General features: G+C 32.6%; 1 protein-coding gene across 1 annotated transcript; it reads left to right on the top strand.

Annotated features, from left to right (window-relative positions):
• Positions 1 to 2,277: 2,277 nt before the first annotated feature.
• Positions 2,278 to 11,546, top strand: LOC111716050 (malate synthase, glyoxysomal). Its single transcript, XM_023491465.1, has 9 exons — positions 2,278 to 2,363; positions 3,784 to 3,987; positions 5,384 to 5,433; positions 5,979 to 6,044; positions 6,884 to 6,907; positions 8,300 to 8,397; positions 9,181 to 9,282; positions 9,346 to 9,403; positions 11,445 to 11,546. Exons 1-9 carry the CDS (start codon positions 2,300 to 2,302, stop codon positions 11,544 to 11,546), a joined length of 768 nt encoding a protein of 255 aa, XP_023347233.1. The 5' UTR covers positions 2,278 to 2,299.
• Positions 11,547 to 12,068: the final 522 nt, after the last annotated feature.

The raw sequence follows: 12,068 nt of genomic DNA, 5'->3' as shown, positions 1-12,068 counted from the left end.
TTCGGTGGAAACCCTATATGTCTCCTTTCGGTGGAAACCCTATATGTCTCCTTTCGGTGGAAACCCTATATGTCTCCTAAATATTAAATGAAAATATTTTGATTAAAACTTGTCTCTTATCAAAACGTGAAAAATTAGGAGTAAATTAAATGCATTCATTGCAAGTTCATTAATTATCCAAGATTTAACAGTTGTTGCGCTTGCAAACGTTAAATAATATTTTATTTAAAAAGAGAGATAAAAAATATGTGATACGCATATAATAGCTAAAAAGTTCCCAGCGCACTAGAGTATCCCTGGAAGAGGCTGGTTTATTGCAAGGTTATAATGCAAGGGAAGTTATTTTAGAGGTGTACGCATCTTTTGTACTGCAGTGTGTTGTCTCCATGGGCGGTCATGTAAACACAAGACGGATGTCGAAGTCTGACATGGGATCCATCTTTCACATAAAAAATCAATGAAATATTCTGGTCATAGGAAACTATTGTGTGAATTATCCAAATTATCAAAATTAAATGCTTTTTACCTCCTCGGATACTAAACAAACACTGATGCATCTATTCCGCCCAGAGAGAACTGGTCTCAATATGTACGCAGAGTATACGCAACTGCAAGTAACTTTTCTTGCATTAGTACCTTGGTTTATTGAGAGTTCTGTTGAGTTTAGTCTAATTTAGTTTGTATGTGGACAGCTTGCGCTAGCAATTTAAATATCTGGTACTTTCGAAATTTCAAAAGTTATCTAACATTCGCCAGATATCGTCCTCTCCTACGCCGAAACAATTAGTCCGAGGTATAAGCTATATATCCATATATAAGGTTTCCGACAAAGAAAGAGACTTTAGTGACAACCCAAAATACCTTAGATATCAGGATTTGAAGGTGTTTAAATTTGTAAATATTCTTCTAAGGATCTCTTAAATGATTTTGAAAGAAAATACAAAAGTATTAGATGGGATGAACCATGAGATAAGAAATAAGATGGGATGAACCATGAGATAAGAAATAAGATGGGATGAACCATGAGATAAGAAATAAGATGGGATGAACCATGAGATAAGAAATAAGTCTGAGTAAATTCTGTGCAACCGTCTTTAAGTCTCATTCTTTGTGTGTAACCCTGTATGTTACCCCCTGGGGAGTAAATGTATACCAAGTATACATTTAGTTTTGACACTCTGTCTCATGTACAGCGTTTCCCAAAAAATTATGAGACTTCAGAGATGACTGTACATAATGTTTTACATCTATTTCCTGTCATTTAACGTTCAAGCGCGCCCCTGCATTTGAAAATAAGCTTCTTTCTTTACCTAACCAATTATTTAGCCATGAAACGTCTATATATTGAAAAGTCAGAAACCAAATCTAACATTTTTACATAGTTTTGAGTCGTCTACTTGTCTCATCCTTTGTGGGTAACCATGTATTGAAAAACTGTATTTCAGAATATAATTTTTATTTATCGCTTAAATGTATCTAAAAGATTATGAAAAGTTGTTTTATTTTGATTTATTTTGAGGTTAATGTAGAGGTCTTTAATTAGAACTGAAGTAAAATAAACCTGAAATGATTAAACAAGACTGACTGCACATAAATCTGTTTAGTTGAACCGTGGTATTGAGAGAACACAAATATGTTTCCAATTAAATATATTATTGTAAGATATTCCTACAAATATACTGAAGCAGAATTTAAAGAGGCTCAAATATGGTTGGTTCCACTTAAAAATTGTATTCAATGTTTCAAGATTTAAGCCGGCGCTGAATTGAAACCGACTTTTGACGGATTTGAGACGCGGCTCAAATTTAGTATAAATTCAGACTCTGAATTCTCATAGTTTCCTAAAATACAATCAATATTAGAATTAGCTGTACTTGGGTTTTCTACATTTTATCTTTTGAAAAAAATAATAAAAATTATCATTGGTCACTAAAAGTTACGAGCCCCTTAAAGTGTTTCTACATTGTACTTTGTAAAAATCGCCGTAATTTAACGTTGTTTCCAATCATAGACTAGCAACTGCAAGTCCGATTTACAACGGTACCCTTAGAAGTCTTTTCTGTTCAAAAATATCAAGAATGCCATCATCTTCTCTTTAAAAACTTGGTTATTTTTACTTGTAAGTTGTCTTTACAGTCACGTCCGCAATTCTGCTTTAGAAAAAAGTTGGAGAAATTGTCAAAATTGAACGCTTTTCGTCAGCAAAAACACATTATATTGATTTTCAAATATAGAAGGTCACTTGAAATTTCAATGACAATCCCTTTAATACTCTTCCAGAATTCTAATTGAGTAGAAAATGAGGATTGAAGTACTCCCCCCTCCTCAAGGTTTAGAGAATATGTACAACAAGATTTTTACAGGTAAACTTCTCTCAGGAAAATTTTGGAAGATTTTATAAGGTTTAGGATTTTTACGGAAAATAGTTTTTTTAAAACTGAGAAAGATTTTTAGTAGTAATGAGCAAGTTTTTGTAAATTCACGGAAGATTGGTAAACTCTGTTTTGAAATCGTTACTTTACGGTAATAACAGTTCATGAAGCAAAAATAACGGAAAATAGAAAGTATATAACGGATGCGTTTCAAAATAACAGAATCATTTGTTAATTTTTTGCTTGAAATTACATGAAACTCAAATTTTCCCAGCTATTATTGAATGAAATAATTATCGGCTCAGTCAACAATTTCTAAAATATATTCGTTTCTACGATTAAGATCGCGAAGGAACGGTAATAATAAACAAACGGAAAATACTATTAAAAGCACGTCCAGAAAGGTTGGTCTTTTGAACGATTTAAGATGACCGTTGATGAACGATTTAAGATGACCGTTGATGAACGATTTAAGAGGACCGTTGATAAACGGCTTAAGATGACCGTTAATGAACGGTTTATGATTACCGTTGATGAACGGTTTAAGATGACCGTTGATGAACGGTTTAAGATGACCGTTTACGAACGGTTTGAGATGACCGTTGATAAACGGTTTAAAATGACCGTTGATAAACGGTTTAAGATGACCGTTAATGAACAAATTAAGATTACCGTTGATGAACGGTTTAGGATGACCGTTGATGAACGGCTTAAGATGACCGTTGATGAACAGTTTAAGATGACCGTTAATGAACGGTTTAAGATGACCGTTGATGAAAGATTTAAGATAATTGTTGATGAAAGATTTAAGATGACCGTTGATGAAAAATTTTAGATGACCGTAGATGAACGATTTAAGATAACAGTTTGAAAAAAGTCTAAAAATGCAAAGCCCTTTTTTTAAATACTTTTTCCAAGAATTTTAACAGAGAAAATCACCAAAAAGAAGACTTTGAGTGACAGATATTTTCCATATTTTTCGACCTATTCTTTAAAGGATTTTTTTTCTTTTCTGTTTTCTATAATGTTTGGGAAATTTATATTTACGATGCATCAACAATTTTTCTTCTTAGTTCTTCTAAATAAAATATTGTGATATTTTATTTATGATTTAGCATTTTCAAATTTGTCAAAATACTGGGAATAATTGTGCACGGTGAGAAATTTATCAATTGGCGAATTGGCAACTATTTAAAGTCGCAGTAATACCAAAAGATGATCCAATTAACTTACAAACTAAAATTTTTAAATCTAGCTATATCTTTGGAACCATATGGTGTAAATTATAGACTTTTAGACCTAACAGAATTTATAGTTGGAAATATGATAGTTTGCGTCAAAACTCATTTCCTTTCGTGAAATATTTATTTTGCAACCCTAAAAACAAAAATCATTAAAAATTATTTTTCAGATGAGCTAAAAGATTTTCTTTACTCTTTGATTACGCGGTTTAGTGAAGACGTGAATCAGCTGTTTCTTGAAAGAGAGCAAAGACGACTTGAACTGAGAAGAACCGGAACACTCCCGGATTTTTCCAGTTCCAGCATTACAGAAGACAAGACGTGGAGAATAAGCCCTTTGTCTGAACGTCTTCTATGTCGGAATATTGACCTTGGTAAAATATGATTAAGGTTTCCAACGCAAGTGGATTTTACTTGCGCGCAATTGTGAGCCCTGTAATTACGCAAAATTATGTGAAACGGAATTCCGTTTGGAACCGAACCAGCTGTTGTTAATCTAAATATGATTCAAAACTTATTTTGATATGCTGCAGAATTTATGTTTTTCACAATTTACTTTTCATTTAATTCAATGAATTCTGAGATTCCCTGGAAACAGAAAATGAGATGGTTTATCTCCCAGTTCACCTGACACAGATGCTATAATATTAAAAGTTGATTTAAACTTAAACCTATTTAATTATATCTAAATATGATATAATAATTATGAACTTGAAATTCAAGTTCTTAACATATTTCATTATCATAATACCTTATCTAATTTTTATTCATTGGTAATCAGGCAACCTACAAAATTATTCAAAAAGGTGGAATCTTTTTTTTCATTTTACATAAGAAATGGCGCTTTTTATAATATACTAGAAATTCAAGGCGCTTCGCGCCCTTCTTTCTAGGCTTTTAGGGCGCTTCGCGCCCATCTTCTATTCAAATTGTGAACATGTTCTTTTTGTTTACATTTCAAAACAAAGATGAAAAAAGTTTTGCGGATTTTTAAAAAAAAATTCGCGGATTTTCAAAAATTTAATTTTTTTTTTACAAAATTAAAAACCTCTAAAACACAAATTTTTAAAATTTCAATCATTCATAAACCTTCCCTGGGGTCCCTAGATGTCCCACAAAAAATTTGGGCCCGATCGGTTCAGCCGTTTTGACGTTTATTGGATACAAACAGACAGACAGACAAACACCCAAACAGACAAGCCAAATTTATATATAGACTAGCCTTATAGGGCGCTTCGCGCCCATTTTCTAAATTAATTGAGAACATGTTCTCTTTGTGTACATCGTAAAACAAAACAAAAATAATTCGCGGATTTTCACAAAAAATTTCGTGGATTTTCAAAATTTTTAAAAGTTTAATGAAGATCGAATTTTGATGGAGACACATATTTGAAATTTTGATCATTCATAAACCTTCCCTGTGGTCACGTGATGTCCCACAAAAAATTTGGGCCCGATCGGTTCAGCCGTTTTGACGTTTATTGGATACAAACAAACAGACAGACACCCAAACAAACAAACACCCAGGACAGACAAGCCAAATTTATATATAGATTGCAGAAAAGTAAACAAATGCTATTTAATTAAATTTAAATGTAGAATCATAGAATGTAGCAATAAAAAAATTTATTCTCTAAAAAATCGCCACACTCTTTTGTTTTGGTTTTATCTTGTTGTCATATATTGTTATACACATGTTTCAGAGCGGTTCAAATTTCAAGAATTAATTATTGTTTTTTTATAAAATTATTTTTGATATTGTTCTTCTAGGTGACGTGAGTCCATCCGATACTGAGAGATTTCAGAGTAGCCTTCTTCAGGTATAAGATTTAACAGTTCCCCGGGGACAATCCTTCCCCCCCCCCCTCTCTTGGCTTTATATTTTGAGTCTTATGTTGTTCTATCAAGTTAAAGTGAGATGGAACGATGTCGATAAAATTGCAATTTTCCCCCAATATTATTCTTTTCTATTTTCAAATCAATCTTAACTTTCAATTTGTTAAAATTATGTTCAACCTTTAATATACCAATTTATAAAAATAAGAGGATTTAAATGAGAAAAAGAAATATCCTTTGAAGATAAAATTGATGATGTTGAATTTAATCTCTTGAATAAAAAGTTCATTGATAACAACATTTTTATTGGTGTTTTTTTCAGGGATTTTTACGTTTTCTTTGAAAAAATAAATTAAACTTTCTGTTTCATAGTTCCATTTTTTAATTATTTAATTGTCAGTACTTCAGTAGGAATAAAAATATCGCCAAAAATTGAAGTGGAAATACATTTTCGTTATTGCATGAACAAAAACTCTTATAAACACGATTTTTGTTTCAAATTCATAATTTGAAAAAATTATTTGTGAAGGCAGTTGATGGAGTGCAGGTTGACTTTGATGATGGCCATTGTCCAACCTGGAGAAATCAAATTCAGGTATACAATAATACAATCAAAAAAAGGTATACAATACAACCTGGTGAAATCAAATTCAGGCATACGGTAATACAACCTGGAGAAATCAAATACAGGTATAAAATAATACAACCTGGTGAAATCAAATACAGGTATACAATAATACAACCTGGAGAAATCAAATACAGGTATACAATAATACAACCTGGTGAAATCAAATATAGGTATACAATAATACAACCTGGAGAAATCAAATGCAGGTATACAATAATACAACCTGGAGAAATCAAATACAGGTATACAATAATACAACCTGAAGAAACCAAATGCAGGTATACAATAATACAACCTGGATAAATCAAATACAGGTATACAATAATACAACCTGCAGAAATCAAATGCAGGTATACAATAATACAACCTGGAGAAATCTGATACAGGTATACAATAATACATCCTGGAGAAATCAAATACAGGTATACAATAATACAACCTGGAAAAATCAAATACAGGTATAAAATAATACAACCTGGAGAAATCAAATACAGGTATACAATAATACAACCTGGTGAAATCAAATACAGGTATACAATAATACAACCTGGTGAAATCAAATACAGGTATACAATACAGTTTGTTGTCAAAGTTAAACAATTTTTTGACAAAGGTTTAATAATTTTTGACAAAGCATAATCAAATTGCTTACAAAGGCCATTTGGTTTATAAAGATTATTAAAAGGTAATTAATTTGGCGAAATCGATAAAAGTTATGAAATAAATCACCACTTTAAGTTGGTAATGATTATTTTAAAAATTAGAATTTAAGAATATCTCATTCTTATAAAAATATTATATTTTAGGGCTGGTGCAACATCTATGCACAGGTAAAATAAAGTTTTTACAAAAATTCGAATAATAAAATCTTCTCTTCTTAAATGGTAGTGTCTTAATAACGTATGAATATTAAAATCAAAGTCGTCTATTTATGAAATTATTTATGAAAAATATCTTTCTATATTCAGAATTATTTGTTTTGTTATTTTCAAACTAGGATATACAATATTTTTCTAGGGACCTTAATAAACCTAAAGGGGCTCAAAAAGACTTAAAGGGACTTAAAGGGACTTAATGGGACTTAATGGGACTTAATGGGACTTAATGGGACTTAATGGGACTTAAAGGAACTTAAAGGGACTTAAAGGGACTTAAAGGGACTTAATGGGACTTTAAGGAACTTAAAGGAACTCAAAAAGACTTAAAGGAACTTAATGGGACTTAATGGGACTTGAAATAACTTAAAGGGACGTAAAGGAACTTAAAAGGACTTAAAGGGACTTAAAGGGACTTAATGGAACCTAAAGGGACTTAAAGGAACTAAAAGGGACGTAAAGGAACTTAAAGGGACTAAAAAAGACTTAAAAGGACTTAATGGGACTTAAAGGGGCTGAAAGGAACTTAAAGGGACTTAAAGGGACGGGACTCAAAGGGACTTAATGGGACTTAATGGGACTGAAAGGGACTATAAAAGTGTAATTTGAATTGACCCTTCATTGTAAGATGACAAGGTCGGATTTCTAACAGTACCCTTAAAAGTATGAAATAGATATCCATGTTTTAATTTCTTTAAACTGTTTATTTTCATTTGCGGTTTCTCTAGAGGTGACTTGCGCATTTTTTGCTTATAAAAAACTGTCAAAATTAAACACTTTTTAAGTCAGGGAAACGACGTTAACTTCCACACTTTTGATTTAATAAAGGTTTCAAGAGTAACGTTGTAAATCGGGCAGTGTCATCTTTGCGTCTCTTGAAATCCCGTTTACACTCCCTTTAAGAAATAGGCTTTGTATGCTTTATTTAGAGAAGAAGAGATAGCCGGCAATTTACATTTTTTAAATCGACCATATTCGTAAACTTACCCCCCCCCCCTTTCCCTAAAAAAAGTTTTAAGTGACCAGTTGACCAAAAATATAAAAATTAAGAAATTAAAAGATATTTTTATCATCAAGGGAAACTCGGTGTTTTTGAAAAATCCATTTTTACGTTTAAAATTTACGTCTACACATACATATGATTTTTTGCTTTCAATGTTTGTGTTTTTTGCATTTTTGCAATGAATTTGAGCTAGGTAGCTGAACTACCTCCCACTGGTTCAAATCCTGAATCACCGATTTAAATCATCATGAATCTTTAACTGTTAATCGGGAATTCAAGATTTGAACCGGCGGCAGGTAGTTCAGTGACCTAGCTCAAATTCATTAATTTGTGTCCCTGGTTAGGTGAATGGTATATCTGGAGGCCCTGATCTGGAAACTGGTCCAATTATGATGCTCAGACCTAGAGCTTGGAATATGACAGAGCATAATATTTTTGTCTGGTAAATAATAAACACTCACCAATAAACATGTATTCTCAGATTTTAGGAAATTATTGCCCCCCCCCCCATTCCCCATGCTCTAAGATATGTCAAATTTTTATCTAACAAAATTTGTTGGAGCATTGGATCCATATTCAACTTAACTTAGCTCGAGTCGTCAAATATTAAATGATTATCCAACAAAGTGATTGAGTCTTGGAACAAAATCAAATATTTAAACCTCAATATCTTTAGAACCCGATGTTGTAAACCTATGATATTTCAAACTCAGATTATTTGATCTAAAAGAATTCATAGTTTGAAATATCTAAGGTCTACCACGTTTGGTTCCAAAGATATAGTGATTAGAAAATCAGAGTTTGTGGCAAAGACTCAATTCCTTTGGACGAAAGATGCTAATAAGTTGAATTTGGCTCCCGTGCTCCAACAAATTTTGTAAGATGAAAATTTGACATTTCTTTAAGTCACAGAAAAATAAGATTAATTTCCAATTTTTTGAAGTGATGATTAAAATAGGTTTGAAATTATATGATGCTGCTGCAGAATGCCATCAAAATTCTTTTACTGCCTGCAGGCAGAATAACGAAATTAGTATACATACAGGCTAACCCATAAAACTGTGGATGGTAGACGACCGTTAGACTCAAGTTTTGATTTTATTTTATGATAATCTAATGAATTTTTAAAAAACAATTGTGTGGTACTTGATTTTCAATTTAAACAATCTCCTGTTCCATTATTCCACAGTTTTATTGGTCTTACTGTATTTAATTTCAAATTTAGTGGTCAAGTTGTTCCTGGACCTCTTGTAGACTTTGGAATATTAATGTTCCATTGTGGCCAGAAGCTGGCTGCCAAGGGAGCGGGGCCTTTCTTCTATCTCAGGTAGAAATTAGAGACACCTAGTGGAGACATTTTAAACTAAAATTATGATAATTTTCTTTACAGTAAGCTTGAAGACGCTAAGGAAGCTGCGCTTTGGAACAGAATTTTTCTGTACACTCAGGTAAGTTTTGTTAACAGTGTCTAAATATTTTAGCTTCTTAACAACATTAAGCTGTAATGAATAGAAATATTTCAGAAAATTATTAATCATTTATAATGTTTATGGAAACCATTAATGTGTAAAACATTCCCTATGTTGGTAATATACAGGGTTACCCACAAAAGGATGAGACTGTAAAGACGACCTGAAACTCCTAAAACATGGGGATAGGGTGCCTGTATATTTAATGTTTTGATAAAGAAAAAAAAACCAGTTTACAGTTGCAGGGAATCCTGTAAATAGACAGTCTAACTTTCCTTCTTCATCTCTGAACCTTTGTAGGAAGCCCTGTATCTATTATGTAATTCCTGACCAAATAAACAAATATATAGACCAGGAACGCCCAACTCAGATATACGCAAATTGTGTGCTGTACACTGTGGGAGGAATGTAAACAAATCCAGTGCCCCCACAGCAGTTGAAGAGAAAGGATTAAACACTGATAAACAGAGTGATGTTACAGTCAAAAACAAAAGAAACTAGTTAATATATTAAGTTAGTGCGGATGCAAATTAATTATTTAAATAAGATTTTTGGATTTTAGATCAATATGGAAAATTTATTCGTGCTCAGTGAGATTGGTTCAACTATAAAGGAGAAGCAAGGTAAAAAGATTCCCACTTATCCTTGTTTCCGAGGTTTTACTTTCTTTTAAGATTTAAACCTTTCCTCTCTATGTTTACATCCTTCCTCCCAAGGTTTACATCCTTCCTCCCAAGGTTTACATCCTTCACCCAAGGTTTAACCCCCTTCCTGCCGATGTTTGTATCCTTCCTCCCAAGTTTTACATCCTTCCTCCCAAGGTTTAAACCATTCCTGCCGATGTTTGTATCCTTCCTCCCAGGGTTTAATCCCTTCCTGCCGATGTTTGTATCCTTCCTCCCAAGGATTACATCCTTCCTCCCAAGGTTTAAACCCTTCCTTTCGATGTTTGTATCCTCCCTCCCACGTTTTACATCCTTCCTCCCAAGGTTTAAACCCTTCCTGCCGATGTTTGTATCCTTCATCCCAAGTTTTACATCCTTCCTCCCAAGGTTTAAACCCTTCCTCCCGATGTTTGTATCCTTCCTCCCAAGGTTAACATTTTTCTCGAATTTTATGTTAGGTTTTATTTCTTAATGACTAATATTCAATGGGCATTTCCCGAAAAAGTTTTTAAAGGTACCGTTGTAAATTAGGCATGCATCTTTATATATTAGGGACACAATTATGTATGCACTGTGCAGTCCTGTTACGCATTGAAATATGTCTACAGTTCCTCTTTGCATTGATTCCCATGGAGTGAGGAATTGTTTTTGCTTTTATTAAAACATCCCAATTTTACCATATAAAGTTTCACAATTTGAATACAATCTTGGATATTATCATTTCCCTCTCCTGCCTTTAATGCATATACTCTCAAGTAACAAATAACAAGTAACAAATATTTTTTCGCTTTATAATCAGTATTCGTGTCTACTATAGTTTAACTTTATCCCCCCCCCCCTCATTATTGATGTTTTGCCCCTGAATTCTTTGTTTTGATCGCCTCCCACTGCAGTACACAAATTTGACGCATTAGATATGGCGGTTCCTGGTCTATATATTTCTTGGACCAAATAAACAGTAAGATCGGATATGTTAAATTAAATCTGATATTTTACCAATAAAACACTAGAAAAATTTGACAAAAAAATAGTTAGATTATATTCAATTCAAAATACATTTAAAATCTCTACTAACAAAGTTATCTACAGATTGCACTTAGATTAAAAGAGAGGACAATGAATTATTACCAAAAATAGTATTTTAACTGTGGAATCTATGAAACTCAAGAATAGGAAGACGACATTCTAGCCTCTTTTGTCCATCGGTTGTTGTAAAGCAAATAGTTTTCCCAGTATCTTGAAAGAAAAACTTAATAAACAATGCACTTTAGCTGTTGTATTTTATAGTGCTATTTGAATCGGAAATCGTTCTATTTCACAAATTTGTGTATCCTGCCCATATCCCGTATATTTAGGAAAGTTTGGGACTAGTTACGGGAACAATTAAAGCATGTGTTCTTATTGAAAATATACTAGCAGCTTTCCAACTTGATCATATTCTTTGGGAACTCAGGTAAATTTTGGGAACTTAGATAAATTTTGGGAACTTAGATAAACTTTGGGAGTTTAGGTAAACTTTGGGAGCTTAGGTAAACTTTGGGAGCTAAGGTAAATTTTGGGAACTTAGATAAACTTTGGGAGTTTAGGTAAAATTTGGGAGCTTAAGTAAACTTTGGGAGCTTAAGTAAACTTTGGGAGCTTTGTAAACTTTGGGAGCTAAGGTAAAGTTTTGCAGGAGCTTAGGGAAACTTTGGGAGCTTAGGATTACTTTGAGAGCTTAGGTATAATTGGGAACTTTGGTATAAATTGAGAGCTTAGGTTTACTTTGGGGGCTTAGGTTTACTTTGGAAGTATGTTTTACTTTGGGAACTTTGGTGTACTTTGTGAGCTTAGGTATAATTTGTTTTACTTTGAGAGCTTAGGTGGTGTTCTTTAGAAGCTTAGGTGAAGGTGTGCTTTGGTATATATTTTAAAATTAAGTTAAACCTTGAATTAGAAATATCAAATTAAAATAATTCTTCAATTAATATTTCAATGAA

The sequence above is a fragment of the Eurytemora carolleeae genome, unplaced genomic scaffold (assembly GCF_000591075.1).
Source record: "Eurytemora carolleeae unplaced genomic scaffold, Eaff_2.0 scaffold1948, whole genome shotgun sequence".
Classification (NCBI taxonomy): Eukaryota; Metazoa; Arthropoda; class Copepoda; order Calanoida; family Temoridae; genus Eurytemora; species Eurytemora carolleeae.
Note: the sequence above shows the minus strand (reverse complement) of the source record. Positions and strands in the feature narration are given on the sequence as shown.